The sequence below is a fragment of the Diabrotica virgifera genome, chromosome 2 (assembly GCF_917563875.1).
Source record: "Diabrotica virgifera virgifera chromosome 2, PGI_DIABVI_V3a".
In the NCBI taxonomy this organism is placed as follows: Eukaryota; Metazoa; Arthropoda; class Insecta; order Coleoptera; family Chrysomelidae; genus Diabrotica; species Diabrotica virgifera.
The window spans coordinates 14,715,614-14,738,181 of record NC_065444.1 but is presented as its reverse complement, the minus strand read 5'-3'; the positions used below and the strand labels follow the sequence as shown (position 1 = coordinate 14,738,181).

Here is a 22,568-nt window from a genome sequence, read left to right as displayed (position 1 = left end):
TGTAGCAAGTCAATTTGATATAAGATAATGTGTATATACCAATAACATATATATAGAAATATAAATACATTCACGCACATTCACAAAATGAGACATCGGAAAACATAGTGAGTAATATTCATGTCTATGATACTGCTTTAAAATGATCAAAATATTCACTAACAGAGTAAAAAGCAAATCTTAGAAGATATTTTTTCAGAATGACTTTAAATTTATTGATTGTAAGGTTTTTAAAATCTTTAGGTAGGACATTATATTTATGTTAAAGTCAATAGTTTTTTTGTGATTTACTCGTGACGATATTTGACTGTTCTGATAAGATACAGGAAGGGAAAAATATAGATAGATTTATTAAGATACTTGATAGATGAGCTGGGCCTTATAGAAAGGAGGAAAAACGACCTACTGATTAAGGAGGTCACCAGATGGAAGCCAGAAGTTCAAGAACAAGGAGAAGAGAGAGAAAAACTTGAGGAAAGTGCACATATCGAAGTACAATAATACTGTAATAGCGTTGTATGGTATTTTAAATTACTTATATTCTAATTTACAGAATATGTACGTCATAAATTTAATAATCGAGTGACATACCTATATATTTATGACTAAACTAATTCAGAACTAACATACTTACTTTAGACATTACTCCCTAGATGTAGCATGAAGGTAGTAGATATAAATTTCAAGAATCATTAATAACGGAATATTTCAATATCAATAAAAGTTAATTCTGAATTGTTTGGCACAGTATCTTCAATAATTATTAATTGGATGTTTGCATCTGCTGATTCATGTCATGATCATGCATTTAGTTTTCTTCAAATTCATCTTCACTCCGTATTCATGACAGCATTCATTAAGGCGTTGCATTAAGTTACGTTAATCATTGTTGATATTCATTATTATTATTATTATCGTCTGCAAAACCTAATAGTGTAGGAGACAGAGGTTGAAGCTAGCAAAATAGACACAAGTCCGGTTTTATTTTTTTTCTGGTATATCAAGGGATGCTTATTATAATACTTTTTCTTACTAACTTTTTCTTAAAAAATTTCGTCCCGGAACCCCCCTTTTCATCCCTTTAAAGGGGGTAATTTGTGGTTTTTCGAAACGTAGCCCTTCCTGTACGTTTTGCAAAAAATTTACTTAATACATAGTAAAATGAAGAGGACTATGTTTTCTACTATTTATTTCCCAACAGCATATGTTTATCACCCACCGTTTAGCGGGGGTGGCGCCCCAAATTTGACAAGTTTTTAAAAAAGATGTTTTTAAAAAAAATTATTTTTCCTTAACTGTAATGAAAATTAAGAAGAAACCCTGAGAAGATTAATCACAAATAAGTGGCTGATTTTTTGGTATAGGTCTCATTTAAGGGTAGTTGCCCATTTTTTAATTACAGGGTGTTACATTTTAAAAAACCTTTTTATATACCATCTGAACCGCATATGCTAGAGTAAAACAACTTTCAGCGATCATCCATGTACTGGTGTTATTTACAAATTTCTATAATGCACCTCCATTTTTTCCCGGAACCACCCCAAAAAATGGAGAATTAATAAAAAAGTGATTTCCTTGGAATCATTCACACCATGCCCTTTGTTAAAATGCTTCATATATCATTTTGTGGACGTTCTTATTACCTATACATGGACACCAAAAGCGCCTGTAGCCAAAAAATAAATAAAGTGGGGTCGAAAAATTTTTTTTTGCTTTTTGACCCATATGGGCATATGCTACATCAATAGGGTTTTTCATAAATATATATATATATGATTATTGCAACATCCCTGCGGAAACTATCCCTATCCTTGAAAATAAGCTGCAGAAACTACTCCTATCCCTTGGAGAACATGTTTTGACGATTTTCTCATTACATATGCATTTTTTTAAAACAAAACTTGAACAGAATTAATGACCACTATTTTCTCTCCAAGTAAGGTCCTATGGATTTTTTTCGTATAAGCAACCGTTACGGCACAGTGGCGTCGTAAACCGCGGAAATGCTTTGGCGGGCTTCAGTTTTTGTTATGGATAACGTACTTATGGACAACAAAAGAACACACTGTCTGCTACACATTATGACCTATGCATATTTTATTTTCTCTGCACCCTAAAGCCACAGTGATGGAAAATCAATTTTTGATTATTTTCTTTATTCCATTTTTTTGGGTGCTTTCGGGGAAAATATGGGGTTCATTATACAAATTTGTAAACAACACTAGTACATGGATAATCGCTGAAAGTTTTTTACTATAGCATAGGCGGTTCAGATGGTACATAAAGGGGTTTTTGAAGTTATACTTCTTTACCGGCGATATGAGGGTGAATTTTTATATGTTAAAACCTATGATCCCGGCGCATGCGCATTATAACTTTGTTCTGATTGGATGTTCAAATGACATGTCAAAAATTATTCAATATGGCGGCTGTGGCACAACTGTAGTTAGATTATTTATGGTTGTTGCGTTTTAAAATTTGTGTGAAAAGAAACAACAAACAAAAGTTAGTTAATAGTTATACTGCCTTTTTAAATAGTTTTCATATACCTATATTTTTGGACTTTTGGACTATTTTGGACAAGGAAAACTCATTCTAATTTGGTAAGTAGTTTTTATTATAATCATATTGTAATTATACATTTGGATTAGGTTGAAATACAGTAGAGCGTCGATTATCCGAACTAATTGGGGGACATAGGTGTTCGGAAAACCGATTTGTTCAGATAATCGAACTTCAATATATTGATACATATTTATAGTCATACATATTTATCCACAAGTGAATAAAAGCCATATTTAGATACCTACATATTTATTTATATCTTGATAATGACAACTAGCAACTAAACAAAAAAGTGCAGTCTTTGCAAAAACATAATTATTTTTGGATACAATATTGAAGAAAATTGAAGATATTTTAAGCGTCAATTACTAACGCTTGCTCGGATAATCGACGCTCTACTGTACATTTATTTTCTCAAGAATGGGGATTTTAGAGAAAAATCCCAAATTAGGTCCGATTTTTATTTTTAAATTATGATTTTTTGGCGTAGATTTATTTATCTAGTAGGTATCTAATGCTTTGATTTACATACTTAATTTGATTACCAACAAAAGTTCTACCAATCTTCATCTAATATATTGTTTTCTTACTGTTTTGTTATATTTTAATATTTTCTTCCACAAAATTTAAACTACATAATTTAATTATATTCAAAACAACTGTCAAACAGTAAAACGTTCAGTTACCCTATTTTTCCACATGACAAATAATGTGGAATTGGACGAGTGAGTCTAGGCTTCGATTACGAATCAAAGCGCCCAGAAATTCACGGGTTCGATTCCCGATGTAAGTTTTTATATTTTTATGCATTTTATGATTGTAAGTATATTTGTTATATAATTTTTTTTAGAAAATGCGTATTTAAAATTTTTGCCAACAATTATTATCGTTCAGAAATCATTTTTTCTTTGTGGCATTTTTCAATGTGTTTGTGTGCGTTTTATTCTTTTATTTTTTAAAATTTTTGGTATTGTCTTAAAAATCACATAATATGTAGTAGAAGTAAAACTTCTAACGTGCGTACAAAGTACACACACATTCATTTTTTAAAATGTAACACCCTGTAAATGAAATCTATACCAAAAAATCCGCCACTTATTTGTGAATAATTGCCGCAGGGTTTCTTCTTAATTTTCATTACAGTTAGGGAAAAATATTTTTTTTTAAAAACATCTTTCTTAAAAGTTTGTCAACTTTGGAGAGAGCCACCCCCGCTAAACGGTGGGTGATAGACCTATGCTGTCGGGAAATAAATAGTAGGAAATATTATTTATTTTACTATTAAGTAAATTTTTTGCAAAACGTACAGGAAGGGCTACTTTTTGCAAAAACCACAAAATACCCCCTTTAAAGGGATGAAAAGGGGGTTCCGCGGCGGAATTTTTTAAGAAAAAGTTAGTTTCATAATAAGCACCCCTTGATATACTAGGAAAAAAAATAAACCGGACTTGTGTCTATTTTGCGAGGTTCAACTTCTGTTTCCTACAGTTATTCAAAACTTCTGCAGCGATAGATATATCTCCTATTGAATCTAGGAGCTCTTCTTTAAATAGTGCTTCATTGTAGACATTGAAGAGTATAGAGCAGTAGCACGCAACCCTGGTGGACTATTTTGATAACTCGGGTGTTCTGGTTGTCAACTCCTTGGCATGTTGACTTCAATATAGATATATAATTTTCATCACACAATATCGATATTTTTGCTTTTTAATAGATTTACAAGCTCTTTATGTTGCATAACATATGCCTTTTCAAAGTCTACAAAACATAAATACGCGTCCTGATTCATGTTCATGTAATGCATCATATTCAAATCGAACAAAGCATTTCGTGTGCCCATACCCTTTCTAAAGCGTTTTTACAATTGTTTGCCACCATATCATGTCGTAAGAGTTTTAACAACATTCTGCTCTTTATTAGGTATTTTCAAAAATGTGTGTGTGACTCGTCAAAGCTATTGTTCTGTGATATAAGCAACTGTTGCACTTTTGGGGAAATGCTACATAGGTCGATTGCAGCCATTGTCTGGGGATTGTGGCACTCTACTATAGCCACCTTATATCCATGATTTTCTGGAGCTCTTTACATTCTTTAGTTTCACTCTAATCGACAAAACAACCTGAGTTGTGATCGGAATTTTTATACTATCTGTTGACGATAATAATAATCTATTTGATTTCTTCCTGTTTTGTTGTTATTGTCAGCTGGTGACCTTCATGTATATAATCTACATTATTCTGAAATTAAAACAATTCAACCATTACATCACTAACATCTTCATCAATGATTTTTAATAATTCGATGGGCATATCACCTGGTCCAGTAGCTTTGCCCGCTTTTGTGTTTTGATGGCATAGATGCCATAATATTGGCGATCCGGTAGTCTCTGTCTTCTCTGACAGTTCTTTTATTTCACATCAGTAAAATATCCCCTTTAATATTTTTAAGGATATTCGTTCTTATGCTTTCTCTAGAATCTGTCATTTCTTTGATTTGTTGTGTAAATTAAAGCTATATCATATACCTTCTATCCAGATCATCTATTTCCTTGCATCTGTCGGAGAGCCAGCCACCTCTCTTTTGCGTCTCAAATTTTCTTTCTGATGTTTCTCTTAATTTCTTTTTTGTATTTATTCAGATTTTTTTGTTTTCTACGTTTTTCCAGAAGTTTTATCTTTCAGAAGTTTTTTTTAGAAGAACAATTTCTACTGTCATCCAAGGTTTTCTCTTTTCTCCAAGTTCTGATAGTTTATGGTACAACTGACACAAAGGGCATGTTGAATTTTTCTCCATAGTCATTTTTAACATATTTATCTTCTTTTCGTTCCCTTAAGTTCTCGTTTATTGCAAATTTCGTTTCCGCATATGTGTTGTCTTATTTGAGCCACCTTATATCCATGATTTTCTGGAGCTCTTTACATTCTTTAGTTTCACTCTAATCGACAAAACAACCTGAGTTGTGATCGGAGGATATGTGCGCCCCTGGATAAGTTTTGGATAATAATATAGAATTTATACTATCTGTTGACGATAATAATAATCTATTTGATTTCTTCCTGTTTTGTTGTTATTGTCAGCTGGTGACCTCCATGTATATAATCTACATTATTCTGAAATTAAAATAATCAGGAAAAAAAACAAAAGTTGATCATAATCATATATTATTATGGTTGATTTCTACAAGGATCTTTTACATTACATGGAACTTAAAAACTAAATGTTTAATTTATATTATACAATAAATGGTCAAAAAGGAAAGAGGTGTTTATGGCACCTACTAATGATGAATTAAAAATGAGGGTTAAAACGAAAGAATTGCTCCCAAAAATTGAACTTAGCTTATCGGAATATATCGGTCAGATCGTTCGAGTTGGACTTTGGTAAGGATTATATACATCACATTAATATCTCATCCTTCGAATCCATATATACAAATAAATAAGGACAACAATATAATAAGTCTTCCCCATATATAAAACCTATCCATATTTGTTCAACTGTTTGATCTACCCCTGTAACACAATACTACACTTCTTCGGGTTCATCTATAGCCTCCCTCTACGCCCCGCACCGCTGACGTATTTGGTTACTAAGTTCAATGGTAACATATAGCCCATATGGTAAAAATTAGCACTCGAGCACCACCCCTTAGCGGCAAAAGTTATATAAGCTCAATGTGCAATGTTAACGTAGTTTTATGTTTTTACGTAACATCGTTTTATTAAAAATTTGGAAAATGTTGGTCCTTCGATCCGGATCAATAGAATATGTGTGGTTTAATTACACATATAAATGTTTTTCCAAATTTTAATAAAACAATATTACGTCAAAATTTAAAACTACATTCACATTGTATTAACTTATATTTTAGTCTTTCGCAGCTAAGGGATGGTGGTAGAGAGGTGAGTTTTACCATATGGGCCATAATTGACCATTGAGTAATCAAACACGTCAGCCGTGCGGGCCGTCGAGAAAAGCTATCGATAACTCCGAAGAAGTGTAATATTGTGTTACAGGGTTCGATAAAACAGTTAAAAAATATTTATTTAAAAATAAGGTTTAAATTTTAACATATGGAGACTTTTACAGCTTAGTTTACAAATAACGACCATAAAATTCACACACTATTCAGAAATTTCTTTTCTGTTTTGCTGTTTATGAATGTTACAGTCAATGATTGTACCACTAAAGCTGTAATATATTTCAAACTACACAATTATCGAAAATTTACAATCAAAAGGCCACCGTCACAAATATTTGGTAAATTTTTACATCAATCATTACTGTGTAAATATATACTCCTATAATACTTCTCATGATTAGTATTTACTAGTTAGAATAAGCAAAATATTTGAGATTTTTCTATCACAATAGCTTAAACTGTATATTCGTAGAAAATGTTACAAGAATGACATAGCAACATGTTTATGATGAAGCCACACTATAAACTAACAATCAGTATTCTCACTCTGGTGCGGTACCTTTGATCTCTTTTGGTTTTGACGCCATATTGTGTGAGGATAAATCAGGCATGGCACTGCCCATTTGGACGTGACAGAGCCAACTTTAATTTATTTTGAAAATTATTTTAACGACACTGATCCTGCTTTCTTTGAGAGTTATTACAACAATTTCTAGCGACATAAGTGTTACTAGTCATTTTGTACATATCGAAAAGTTATACCACGTAATTGCCCAAATAAACATTTTAATTTAATTTTAAATAAATCTACAATCAATCCACTAAGAAAAAAAAATGAATAAATATAGTTAATCTGCTATAAACATATTAAATAATTCGGTCCAGTACAATGCAGAGGATTCAAAGTACTTAATAACAATGGCAAATTTTGCCCTCTGAGAAGATGGTGTCACTGCCTGTATAGTAAACATGTGTGATCTTTACTGCCAAATCAGAGTGGGAATACTGATTGTTAGTTATACTGTGATTATACGATGAACATATTTTTTTACATTACCTTTTTGTTGAGATCTTAGAGAAAATAAAAATAAAAAAAAAATTAAAAAGTAAAATTTAGCAAAATTAAAGTACCAAAATAATTAAAAAATATAAATGCATATAGCCGTAAGTGAAATAGATTTGAAAATGGAGAAAGTTGGAATAAAAGTTACCAATATTAATGTATTTTGCAAAACGCGCAGAAATAAATTAAATATAAATAATCTTGCTGCATGTACTAACAACTTATTAATTGTACATTATTTAAATAAGATATTCTTATGACAAATTTCTCCATTTTTGAAAAAAAAGAGGTGATTTGAGCTGTTAGGGTTGGATCCTTGGGTATTCCAAAAATACTCGGCCCACCAAGAAGCTCTGGTGCGCAAAAATTTATAAACTCTATAGGTGCAAGCTCACATCAAAGTTTAAGTTCAATGCCACTTAAACCTTTAGTGAACTGTGATATTGTGCTTTTGTATCGAATTCTAATGTAGTTCTTAATCTATTAGCATGCAAGGAAGTGAAGAGTGGGTGGGGTATATTAGTGATTGCCTAAATTACATTAGAATCAAAGTGAAATCGAGAATAAGAAATTGGAAAGGAAGGTGGGATGGTTTGTTAGTAAAGGTATTCACTTTTACCGATACAAAATCTATATTTTCGTAGGAAAGTAAAGACCCAACCACCAGGAAGAAAATAAGCGAATAAAATCATTTTAAATAAAAATATTTGTTTGATTATTTGTAATTTCAAAACAATAAATCTTGAACATTTCTATGGTAGTAGAAAGTATACATATACGCTATTTACTGAAGGATATTTCATTCAAAATGACCTTTAAAATTGGAAAACAAACCGTTTAGCTGTCGTTAAAATTGTGAACAGTAACTCATATGATATGGTTTAATTTTCTTATTAATATAATCAATATTATATAAATCTAATTCGTCTCTACAAGAACAGATTTGTTGATGAGTGTTTTTATACTATACGTTATTTCTGGGGTGTACAGGCAGTTGCTTTTCGTCTGCAACTGCGCAGACGAGACTTACGAAGAAATCATTCCAGATTACAGTCGATAAATCCCAAAAACAATACAACAATAACAGGTTTGTTAGCATAGGGGCAGATATCACCCTTTTATAAGTAATAAAGATATGAAAAGATTGGAATCATTCGAAATGAGGGCTTAGAAAGAAGAGATATTACATAAAATAATAGCAGCACCAGTATAATTGACTAGCTTAAAATATGATTATGATCAACGTCAGAGACGCTAGGAGAATTGTTAACATTGTAAAGAAATCAGTGTTTTTATTTACAAATATTTGAGGATAATCTTTTTATGCAACAATGCGTGGGGACTAAAAGGCTAAATAATACAGATCTTTTAAATGAATACAAAAAACATAGAAGTATAAGAAGCAAGACAGTTTTTTATATTTGGTTATGGATAACTCATTCTCTAGCTTCTCGTTGGATAAGAAGAGAACAGGAACACACAAACAAAACAGTCTGTTATCCGAAAATTATGAAACTTAATCATCCATTACAGATTATACTTTTGAAGATGAAGAGGGAAATGAGCCTGACAGCAGGATAAAAACCTGTCAAAAAGGCGCAAACATACGTATGCAGTGATGAGTGCGCTAATAACCGGCAATAACGTAAAAGACGAAAAACATATTAAGTTGTGACATAAAAAGAGATGGAACTAGTAGAGGTGGGAAATTTAGCGATAGACACCTATAAATTTACATTGTATTGAATGTTTCCCACCTTTAGACGTATCGGACGAGTTTGGCAACTACCACTATGACAGTGGCAGATTTAGTTGACATACTCCTCTGATACTTCTAAAGTTTGGAAACAATCAATATAATGTAAATTTATAGGTTTCTATCGCTAAATTTTCCACCTCTACTATTTTCATCTCTTTTTATCTCGCAACTTAATATATTTTCCATCTCATCACTGTATAGGGTATAGAAAAAATATTTTTCAAGACACAAGACACAGTACGGTAATCAACAAAAAAAATTTACACAGTATAGCCTGATCTGATCTTATAAACCTCATTATCATTGGAGTTTCCTGTACCACTATATCAATCAATGTAACATTTTCTTGAATATACCTATAACTAAACGTTAAATGTGAAAACCATTAAATACAAATATGGCCTCTAATATTAAGTACCTAGTATTTTTTAATACTATATCACTTAAGGGCAACGAAACTGTTTATCTAAAGTCAGCAGTAATGATCACAATAACAAGCAGCAACAATATTTGAATCTAACCCCTAATAACAAGTTACTATTAAGAATATACAGGGTAATACGGCTACTATGGGCACCACAACTTCGACAAATCATGTATAAGTAGGTAAGGTCGGAGAGTTCTAGGTCAAAACTTGTTATTGGTATCCTTTAGTTTAATGCACATAATATAACAAAATGCAATACTGTTTTTAATGTCCACTGAATACAGTCAATATCTTCAGCTGAAATATCAGTTTCCTCTTTCTATCTAACTAAATTTTTGTTATAGACAGTAATGATGACCTCCTAGCGCTATTTGTTCATTTAGAATTAAGTCTATATTTTTAAGACAGTTCAATCTAATATTTTGGACAAATCTAATTTAAGTCTAATTTCTTAGAGGTTAATCGTACTAAAACTATAAATTTAATTCTCAACGAACATACAAATCATAGAAAGTTACCGTTGGTATTTCTTACAGGTATTTCTCTCTCTATCCAATGGCGCTAGGGTATTGCCTGAAGGCCAACCGTTTCTGCTAAAGTATTGATTTAGTAGCAGCTCCAAAACAGGGTCTTATAGTGTTGAGTCCTGCCGCAGCGACTAAGTATTGATTTGTTGCTTTCCCGTTCCTTAACGGATCGAGTATTGATCCTCTTACCCAGAAGAAGTACTTTATGTTCTTTCTCCTTGCCTGTGTATATACTGACTAACGCGTCGTAAGTCATCTTTCTGAGGAAACTGATGTTTCAGTTAAGTTAAACTTATATTCTGTGAAGTTTAAAAACAACACTTTATTTTATATGTTATATTACATAACATAAATTTATATTAAGTAACTGTCAATTCCATAAATAGTTTAAATGCATAATATAGTAAATAGCCAATTACTAATTAATAAAGATTAAACGTAGTGAATAATAAACATAGTATTGTGTATTTCATACATATTTTATAATATCAGATAATGTTCACTATTTAAGGATAAACTTATTTGGAAAATATTCGCAATTAATTAAAAATAATATAATCCCAAACCAAGATGCCCTATATCTGAACGATAAAATAAAAATAAAAAATTTAAAAAAAAAGTTTAAAGAGTATCTATAAATTCTAATTCACAAATGATACCTATGACAAATTTTACTAAACAATAGGTAAATATAAAAAGTCAAAATATCTTTAAAATAAGTTATGATCACATTAAATTGTATAATACTTTTTTTAATAAATAAAACTACGTGTAAAGATTAACTAACATCTATAAATATCTTTTCCCTTATTTTTCTTTAACAAGATTTGACCTAGGCCCATGTTCACTCGTCTTCTCAACACCCTTGCGAAAGCAGCAGCATCCCTAAGCTCGGTTCACATTATTCCAGTCCAGCATTCCAGTCGAGCATTGGAATTACACAGGAGTATGTGAACCTTCACTGGAATGTAGCATTCCCGTGATCAATCCAGTCCAGTTGACAGCCGCCACTAGAATAGTGTGAACTGTCAATCCATGCATTGATTACACGTTGAACAGTGAATACGCAATATTGTTTTTGTGGAATTGACACTGCCAATCTGTATTCAAAGGCACATTCTGAATTCAGCTGTTGCACAAGCATTGTAAGCCTCCTTTTTCATTTCTTTCGCTAATCCAGTTTCTCACCCAAATTTGCTTTTTTCTTTTTAGTTCTTCTTCCACTACATCTTTTGAATGACTGGAATCGTTTTTATAGCATTTGAATGACTGGCATAGTGTGGATAATTTCATCTAGTCAAGCATCTGACTGGATTCTTCTTCTTATTATACCGTCTTCTAACGAACATCACTTCTTTAAATGCTTCCCTATCTTTTGCAACGTGAAGTATCTGTTCAACACTGAGGTTAGTCCAATCTCTGATATTCCCCAGCCAAGATTTCTTCTTTCTTTAAAAACCTTTCAGGTTTACTCTTCTTTGTATGATGACGTGTAGCAGGGAGTATTTATCGTTTCGAAGTATGTGGTCCAGATACGATGTTCGACTGGATTACTCGCTGGATTACTGGATTGGAATAATGTGAACCTGGCATTATGAATCTCCTTAACAACTCGCCGATCGTGGTTAGTCTTACGTTACAAGTGCAGTCTGTATAAAAATTTACAACTCAGCATTTAATCTACTTATGATTTATTTACAGTCAGAAACGTCCCTTGTCCGCAATCACCGCCGATTTGGGCACCAGTCCCTTTTGAGTGCCTCTGCAACACAACAGCCATTTTTCGTCGACTTCTAAGACTACGCGAAGTCTCTCACCTTCATTGTAGGACAGATGTCCGCTCTCTGACGGTAATCGATGACTTATCGTTCGCACAACCCTATAACATAGTTTGAATATACATATAATTGATACTTTTAAGAAAGTAAAAGAATGTACTCTGGGAAATACGTACCCTTCATCTAAAACATGTTACATATCAGAAGATCTTTATTTCTAAGTTTACCAATTTATCAGGTTTTCAGTTGCAAGAACAGAAAGTTCTTAAACAAAGTTACTTTAATGTATTTAAGGCAGTATGTCCTAGGATCACAATTTATCAGTCTGCGTTTGAATTGTAAACACAGCACTGCGTTATGACAAAATTTCGAACGTCCATGGCCGTGTTTATTTGAACAGCACATTGTATTAGATGTGGCAACACCGTCGAGACGTCAAATAGAGGTCCTATTTATAAATATAATGGTGGTCATATCCAAAGATATTATACACGGTAGATTAGGCTAGTCATACGCCACTCAATGCATCGAGGTGTAACGCCGACATAGGATTGAGTGGTCTAGTCATCTTTGTCGGTCACATACGCGGGGTCGCTTGGTTAAAAGAGATAGATATACCACCGATCGACTGTTTCCATGCTGTTTCCGCGTTACGCTTTTTTGGTGAGTATGCCGTGTCTACCCTTGACATGTCTCTGGTCATATCTCTGTTTAAAATTGTATTCTTCCCGCTGTAGAACCACTATTAAATTTATAATTAGGCCCTCTATTTGACAGCTCGACATTATTGCCCCATCTAATACGACGGCCTATTAAAATAAAGACGGCAATGGAGTGAACAGGAGAGATTTGTTGGTTTTCCTCACGGTTATTAGACTTTATTACGGTTGTCTTGTCCGACGGTGGTGGGGAGACTTATATTTTTGACTTTACGTCACAAGAGTTTACATTCCCATATTTTTAAATGATTTTCGATCATTGAATGTGTGTTATTGTGTATATATGTGTATTATTTGTGTTATTATGAAATAATTAGACAAATAGTACACATTTTATCTTATACCGGGAGGTGAATCGTAAAAAGGGCCATAGGAAACTCAATGTAAAATTCTGAATTGTTGAATTCCTGCTTCCCTAATTATTTTACATCAAAAGTCATGAGAGAATACTTGTAGAGTTAAAATCTGTATTAAAATCAACAGTTAAAATTGTTCTACGATTTAAATGCATTCCAAAATTTTGAAAAATATGATACATTTGCCACAATAGGTATGCGTGTAAAAGTAAGGCCACACGTTACTATTTAACTGACAATGCTCACACCATTGACTGAATAAAAAAATGTTTATTATTAATCCTTTCTCCTCAACTGAGGGTATCTTATCAACTGTATTTTTTTTAAACAATAGATGATAAAATAAAAATATTGACAGTTCAAAAATGTGAACATTATTGCATTGTGTGTGGCCTAAGTTTGGGCTGAAAACTAAAATGTATTACATTTTTACAAAATTTTGGAATATGTTTAATTACGTAGACCAATTTTAACAGTTATTTCCAATACAGATTTCAATCCTCTACAAATAGTTTCTAATATCTTTTGATGTACAATAATTATTATGGAAGCTGGAATTCAACAGTTCAGAATTTTACATTGAGTTAATGCAAAATTTTGACGCATGTCAAAATTCTCAATGTGTTTTAATTGTATTCATTTTTTTCGAATCCTGAGAAAACTAATAAATATTTTTGAAAAATTTAAACTCAGAATGAAAGACTACATTATTACCGAGGGCTGAAAGTCCCTGAAAACTTCTATAATGTTTATTTTAATAAGTTACAGGACTGAAAATAAAAAAGAAGTGTGATATTTAATTTCAAATATTTCATTCAATAGAATCTGCTTGTTTATTCTAAGGGGCTTTCCGCCCTCGGTAATAATGTAATCTTGCATCCTGCGTTTAAATTTTTCTAAAATACTTGGTTTTCTCAGGATTCGAAAAAAATCATATTACGATTCAAATGACAGTAAACTCTCGTGACGTAATCTCACCCTTAATGTTCATTGGTTAGTCGATTTAGGCAACCGTAGTAATGTCTAAGAACCGTGGGTTTTCCTCATACAACATCAAGATAGGGCTTTTCATCGATTGTCATTTGTTTCGAGCTTCTGTCATATGTTGTATAATCTGTGTATAATATTAATACACGGATTATACGACATATAACAGAAGCTCGAAACAAAAACGACTGTGAATGGAAAGCCCTATTATCGTTGTTCTCTAATTATACTGTCTTCAATACATCATATAGCATTATACTTAAATTTATTATCAATAGGACTTTTCATCGATTGTCATTTGTTTCGAGCTTCTGTCATATGTTGTATAATCCGTGTATATTTTTATTATACCACATTTGACAGAAGCTCGAAACAAATGACTGTGAATGAAAAGCCCCATACGAAAAAAGATTTTAGTAATAGAAATATAGGCATTATTTGAGTTTTACGCCACAAAAAGCACAATTATTGGTTATTATTCTGCAACAAGAGCAAACAGATGTTTAGATACTTAATCTAAATGGAATGTTAATTTTAGAATGCCGAAGATGATTTCATTGTCTACTCACTCAGGGGCTATAGAAACCGCCAAAAAATTTTTGCAAAGGACAAGGATTGTCCATATAAGACGGATCTATTATTACTGTCAACCTAATCACAAAAGAAATTTTAATTGTGGAAAATTGTGGATAGAACTCTAGAGATAATATACGAGTGTACTAAAAATAACATATTGTATCGAAAATTCATTCATTAACTTTTAAATTAATTAAGTAATATATAAAAGATAAAATTTTCATTTATATTTAAATCTCCATGGATTTTGTTATATGCAGTATTTCAGGAATATCCAGTTAATAATTAAGTTATTAATTATTAGTTATTTAATAATTAAATTATCCAGTTATTAAGTGTCATTTTGATAATTTCTTATAATCGCTTTTATACATAACTTTGTTCGCCAAAACCACGTTTATTTTCAATTTTATCAATCGTAGGTATATGCTTGTAAAATCTTTTGTTACTTTAACTGGTTTATTTTATTAATTATTATATTATTCATTTGATCCTTGCCAATTCGCTATTTTTATTTAATAATTTATTGACATTGTAATCTTAGAGCATTGTAAGCATGGCAAGGAAATCTTAAAACTTATGATGTCGCTAATACAGCAAAATTTTTGAAGTTATACTTCTTTAGGTATGAGGGTGAATTTTTACATTCCCCGGCGCATGCGCACACGGACAGTATGGTATTAAATAGTCGCCACATCTTTTAAGTTATGTAGCGCAAATAAGGTGTGCGTGAAAAGAATATATTATTAGTGTTTTTAGTAAATATATTTATTATAATTTTTATGTGTGTGGATTTGTCTTCCTCCTAATAAGTATTATTGAAAATGTTTATTTTCAATTAAAAGTATCTGTCACCGTGATTGTAATTATGTCCGAGAAATAATCGACTGAATACAAAAGCGGTGGTAGCTGATCGGTAGAGCATTCGCCTAGGGAAATTTTTTTTTAATTTTTGTATTGTTTTTGTTTTCTCTAAAATTAGTTTAATATTTAAATACAATACAAAAAAACTCTTTAAAGTAGATAGGTATATTGATTTCGTTGAAATCATAATATGAAGTTAGATTATATTATAATAGAAGTATAACTTCTTACGTGCGTACAAAGTACACACACATTCTTTTTTATTGTATCCGTGAATTAAGTCATCCTAACTATATTTCTTTAGTCACGATTGGGAAAATAGTTGAGAGTGCCTTTTTATAAAACCGACATCGACAGTATGAAATACGCGAATACCGACAGTATATGAAGTTAGTTGCTAAATCTTTTAAGTTACGTATGTATCAATGCAAATAAAGTGTGAAAAAATATATTGGTGTTTTCAGTAAATATATTTATTATAATTTTTGTGTCTTTGGATTTGTCTTTGTTGGGAGTAGGATAATTAGTATTAAAATATGATGAAAAGAAAATTAAAAATTTGTGTAGAAAATCTGACGTTTTTTAGATTTCGAAAAGATTCATCAAGGGAAAAGTAATTGCGAGGATGCTACAGTTCATGAAAAGTGACGTATTAACGTTATTTTTAAATTTTGGTAATATGTATTTTAAATATTAAAATTAGTTTAATATTTAAATAAAAATACAATTAAACTGTTTAAAATAGGTATATTTATTTCGTTGAAATCATAATAATACAAGTATAACTTCTTACGTGCGTACGAAGTACACACACTTTTTTTTTAAATAAAATCCAAAGAGTTGCCTTATTTTCGACAAAATATGTTACTTTTTTATTTTAATATTTAATTTGTTACTTACTTCGGTGTTGACTGAGTAAGTGGTTTTCTGCTTAATGAACTTGACGCTGCACGTCTGGGTGGTGTTATTTTGGACGTTTTTCCATTTGCTTGTGTGGGCTTGTTGTAAGGTAAACTACTAGGTCTTTGGGGGTGCCTAACTGCATCATGTGGATGGTCCAATTGGTCCATCCTACTCGCCCTTTAAAAGAAAATAAGCGATTAAATGTGTTAAGTGTTGAAATTTGAGAAGATTCGATTTTCAGTATGATCATATTTTTTGTTATCAACCTCGCCTTTTATAGAGCCCTTCTACTCAAAGTAGGTCTTTTAAAAGTTTACCGAAACCTAAGATAGCGTAGAATTACTCTCAAACTACACTAGTGGTATTAGGGGAGACTATTATTGAGGTTAGGAATACTATTATTGTTAGGAATATTGGAAGAAACCACGATCCTTAGTAATGAAGAAACGACAGGAGAGAGAGAGAGATTATTGAGGTATATTTCCATTAACTAAAGTCGATAATATAAAAATGTGACAATAAAATAGTTGCAGAACCATATTCATTCCTAATTATATTAGGTATTATTGTAAAATATAACCTAGACTTTAGCTATACAGTCGAACCCGCTTATTGGAATAGCCTTCGTGCCAAGCAAAAATATTCTCATAACCAGGATATTCTAATAACCGATCATTGGTGGCTAGACGTAATAATATACGTAATAATAGTACATTTTTATGTCAATAACAGGTCTTTTTATGTCAATAATACAATAGCGTAACGTATTTATTACAAAACCAAATTACATTAATATTATGTGGATGCATACAGTAATTAATATGAAATGTATGCAATACAGGGTGTCCCGGAAAATAGTGCGTTCCTTTAAGGTATGGAGAGAATACACAATTTGGAACAAAAAAGTCCTATACCATTTTTTTCTAAAGTTAAGCGTTTCCAAAAAAAAGTTAACATTGTTTTCCATATACCTGTATTTTAATGTTTGGAAATTTTAATAAACTGGCAACATCGTACGCACTACGGCATAATAACATAATAAGAACTCGTTTGTGATTGTGATTAACAGTATTTAAAATAATCCAACCTAATAGTAGGTAATACTACTTATGTATTTACTATTTGTTTACTAAAATTATTTTCTTTTGAAATGTATTGAAATACCTATTGCATAATTTTAAACGAATTACACATCTTTTAACATAAAAACACATCTTTTAACTAAACTAGTATTATGTATTTAGTAAGGTTTAAATGGGTTGAATGCTGAGTATTGCTGAGGGCTTTAACTGAATTACATAGTTTTAATAGTTTACAGTGGAACTTAAATACACCAGATAATGTCTCAGTAATTTGTTTACTTGTGAACTGAAATAACTAAGTTGTACTTACTTGAAAATAATTAATATACCGAATAGATGTTTCAAGTAACCTTTCACAAACACCATTCATAGGTAATAACATAATAGGTAATACACTCACTATTCGAAAACATTTTCGGCATTGACACTAAACAGGATTCTTTAAAACTATCTGTTTACTATCATCTTCTATCTATTTACATGGGACTGTCTATGCTTAAATTTGCGTACCGCACATAGTTGTCAGATTTAAATTTGGATACCAAAATACATTTTAATTTTTTGGTCAAACGGTTGCATTTAGAAAAAAATGTTATAAGAGTTTTTTTGTTCTACATGGTGCCTTCTACCTATACCTTTAAGGAACGCACTATTTTCCGGGACACCCTGTATATAGATTATGTAAATATTGTCGTATTAAAATACATAATGTAGGTACTTAATAAGAAAATTACTTATTTAGTGTTGAAAAATAATCGGAAATTGTAACTTGTTTTTTTGGTACATAAAATACTAGTCACTTTTGTTGCTCTGAATTATAAACATTAGAAAAATTTACAATGGTTTGGCCATCCCGAAAACGTTTCATAACTTTACAAGCGACTAGGATGGGCGAACTGTTTCTTAAAAATTTTATAACAGGCAAGTGAATGGCAATATGTATTGTTTGTAGACAAAGGAAATTATTTTACGACTGAATTTGTCGGTAAACGATTGAATTGGTACTCATAACAACGCAATAAAATATTTATTACCTATCTGACAAACCCAAATAATATAAATAAAATAGCACTACAGGCCTTCGAAGCCCTTGGCGAGAAACCATAATACAAGACATAATTTAAATTGTTAGGAAATTCGAAATTGTAGGTAAAAATTTATTCGTTGATCTGAAAAATACCTATTTTAATAAGCGGTATTGTTTGATTAATACGTATTCCAATAAACGGATAAATTTATTAAGGAGTAAATGGAAACGTTTCGGGACCTCGAATTTATATTCCATAAACCGGGATATTCCTATAACCGGCACTCTAATAAGCGGGTTCGACTGTATTAGAAGCCATAAACAGCGTCTTTTCTATCCGGGAATCAGAATCAAAGAGCTATTCGCATGTCTGTTGCCTGTTGGAGTCAACAAATACGAGAGAAAATGTTGGTCTGTAGTGACTAAGGCAATATCTGTACTTGGGTAGGGATAAGACTATTGAGGGAGGAAATTATCGAATGATACAGCGAAAACATAAGATTGTTTCTCGCATGTGAAAATGGAACACACTCAAATATTTACCTTGTATTGGGCACGTTTCTTTTCATTGGTGAGCTTTTAACATTCGGTAAAGATTTGCAATGCATAACTTTCCCACCTCCTGGCGGCGTGGTAACTTTTTTCACAGTCTTCGCGGTACTCACAGGTATTGGTATACCAGAGGGTTTGATGGGGGAAGTGATGGGTCTCGGTATTTTTGATTTTGTCACATGTGTTGGTGATGGTGGTGGAGATTCTGTTGAATTCTGCCCGCTTAGCATCTCCCAACGTTGTTGCAGTTTCTTAAATCTGAAAAAGATGACAGAGTCAGATAAAGGGATAAGGTAAACAACCATCTACATTAATCTGGTGTTATAATGGTAATATTTACCTTCTGCCATTTATTGGCTTTTCATCAGAAAAGTTGGAATCCAATGACTCGGGTTCCTGATCATCGCGCAAGGGAGGAACATTTTCTTGTGAATTTGATTCATCGCTCTTATCATTCCGAGGATTTTCTAAGCTATCCGTATATTCTTCATCCTCTTTAGCCAGTCTGTCGTAAGCTTGGTAGAGTTTGGAGGTTAAAGCAATTCCCGACCAGCGTTTCTTTGCTATATCATTTACGTCTTCCCCTAATTTAAAGCTGGGATGAGATCCACTGCTCTCCACACACGACCGAGGTCTTTCTTTTTCAGCCCGTAGTTTAGATTTTGATACTGGAGAAGTGCTTATCAGATCAGGGAGATCTTGATCTCTGCAGGAGAAATTTCTTACAGTGTTTGCTGTTGATATTTCCTCAGATTCTGAATTAGAACGTGATCTTGATAATTCCAGTTTTGCGGAGGTAAATTGCTTGAAGTTCGGCGATGGAGACTGCTGAAATACATACATAAATGTGTTAGGGTTATTTTAGTAGAAAACCTATTGTCCAATTATTAAAAGTATATTACTTATTATTAGGTATACAATATACATTAAATGTATGTTAAGGCAAGAAATTAAAGTTATCCATATTTGAAATAAATATACTAGCAGAACTACAGTGGGCAGAACAACTACATCAGGCCTAACATTCTATGATGATAAAAGAATTCCAACTGCCAACCAGTGGAAATAAGAATACGGAGTAGACCAATGTGGATAGACTTGGTAAACAAGATGCCAGAAGATCGGGGATCGATCTGTGAAATGCAAGTCTCAGAACAATTTGTAGTAAAAAAAGGTATTCGCCAAGTAGACCCGTTGTCCAACTTGCTATTCAATATAGTTCTAAAAAGAATTGTAAAGGATAGTGGGATAAATAGGTCCGGTAGTCTTTTCTATAAAGAGCACCAATCTTTAGCGTACGCTCATGATGTGGTTCTCGGTGTAAGAAACGGAAAAGAACTAGCAAGTATAGCAAAAAGATTGACTCGGGAAAGCTCTAAAATGGGATTGAAAGTTGATAATAAATCCAAGTACAATACATGGAAATCTTGAGCAAAAATGGATAAACACCAAAAGCTTCTTTAAATTAGAGCAGGTAGACTTAATAATAATATGTACTTAGGTACCCTTATTATTATACCTTATAAGGTACCTGATAAGGTACCCTTATATGTACTTAGCACCCTGATTAAGAGCAAAGGATGTGCTGGGGCCATGAACAAAATAATTAAGACCAAAGATATATCTCGTAATACAAAAATAAGAGTACCTATACAAAACTATAATTAGACCCACAATGCTGCCGAGACATGGACTATGAACAAAACCATACAGAAAAGATTGGAAGCATAGGAAAGAAAGACACTTCGCAGAATGTTTGGTGGAAAAGTAATAGAGGAAGAACAGAGAAGACGGACTAATGTAGAACATGCCAATTGTATACTAACCCTCCAATAACAAAAGTAGTGAAAAACGTAGACTAGAATGGCTCGGACATCTAGAAAGAATGCAGGGTAATATACAAGTCATGGATATCGGTTGGAGAGTACCTGGGGGCAAAAAAGTTAGGAAGAGCAAGTAATGAATACTGTTGATTTTATGGCGACAACAATATAATAAAAAATATAAAATGTAGCACTGTTCATCAAATGCGACAAAATTTCAAGATCAGTAAGGCAGTAGATGGTATCAATAAACTAAATATACAGTGTTTCCCAGTAAGTTGTATCCATATGGAAAACTTTTTTTATTATTCATTTTACGAAAAAAAGTTATTCTTCATAAAAAGCTCTGCATGGTCCAAAACCTAAGATTCAACCATCAGATATCAAATTTTATGAATATTATACGAGGCGTGTCAAAAAATATGAATTTCGCTCAGGAGTAAAGTAGTTTTATTTTTCACAATATTGAAAATTGTTATTAAGAAAATTTGTTTGGAATCAAGAACTATATTCTAGTATGCAACTACATTCTTCTAATTAAAAAAAGTTTTGAAATTTTTTTTAAAATTATTATGGATAACCAACAAACCAACATTATATTCAGTTATTTCAATTAAAATAAGTCTTTTATTACTAATTTTACGAAAAAAGTTATTCTTTATAAAGGGTTCTTCATTGTCTAAAACCTAAAATATACCCACCTTATATTAAATTTTATCAATTTTATAGGAGGTATGTCAAAAAATATAAATTTCGCTCAGGAGTAAAATACCTTAGGAGTAATACCGAAAATTGTTATTATGAAAAACTGTTTAGAATTAAAAATTATGTTTTAATATGTAATTACATCCTTCTAATTGTAATATTCTGAACTATAAAGGTACTTAACTTTTGATCTAAATTTATCTTTTTTGACATACCTCGTATAAAATTGATAAAATTTGATATAAGATGGTTGTATTTTAGGTTTTAGACCATGCAGAACTTTTTATTGAGAATCACTTTTTTTTGTCAAATTAATAATAAAAGAGTTATCAGAATTGAAATAACTGAAAATAATGTTTTTCCATAATTTTTCAAACATAAAATTTTTTCAATTATAAGGGTGTAATTGCATATGAGAATAAAGTTCTTAATTCCAAACAACTTTTCATAATAGCAATTTTCAATATTGTGAAAAATAAAGCTACTTTACTCTTGAGCGAAATTCATATTTTTTTACACTCCTCGTCTAAAATTCATAAAATTTGATATCTGATGGTTGAATATTAGGTTTTGAACCATGCAGAGCTTTTTATGAAGAATTACTTTTTTTCGTAAAATTAATAATAAAAAAGTTTTTTATATTGATACAACGTACAGGGACATACTGTATATAAAATATTAAATTGTATTTTCAAAATCTATTGTATCGCCTTTCACTTATAATTAGAGAAAAAATATAATATATTATATGTCTACTATAAATAATGCAGTAAATAGTAATAGTGATAAGTATTTCTAATCAATTTTGTGGTAACAAGGAAAATGTAAGTGTGGTGACAAACATAGCAATAGTGTTTTTATGTCAGTACGATTAGATAGAACAAGACTACTAGCTTTGTTAGTTATGATGCTATTCCACGATGTGACTCGAGG

General features: G+C 31.6%; 1 protein-coding gene across 10 annotated transcripts in view; it reads right to left on the bottom strand.

The window, feature by feature from the left end:
• Positions 1 to 5,709: 5,709 nt before the first annotated feature.
• The window catches only part of LOC114345508 (uncharacterized), a 285,375-nt gene continuing 268,516 nt past the window's right edge, over positions 5,710 to 22,568 (bottom strand). For 8 of the 10 annotated variants that reach the window (XM_028296355.2, XM_028296329.2, XM_028296334.2 and 5 more), the window contains 4 exons: positions 19,448 to 19,935; positions 19,099 to 19,365; positions 16,444 to 16,623; positions 5,710 to 12,142 (listed from right to left, as the gene is read on the bottom strand). In XM_028296355.2, the coding sequence (XP_028152156.2) occupies positions 11,965 to 12,142; positions 16,444 to 16,623; positions 19,099 to 19,365; positions 19,448 to 19,935 (1,113 nt within the window). In that variant the 3' untranslated portion in view covers positions 5,710 to 11,964. Of the gene's footprint in view, positions 12,143 to 14,672; positions 14,755 to 16,443; positions 16,624 to 19,098; positions 19,366 to 19,447; positions 19,936 to 22,568 lie in introns of all 10 variants that reach the window. The other 2 variants (XM_028296361.2, XM_028296341.2) reach the window with 2 other exon arrangements.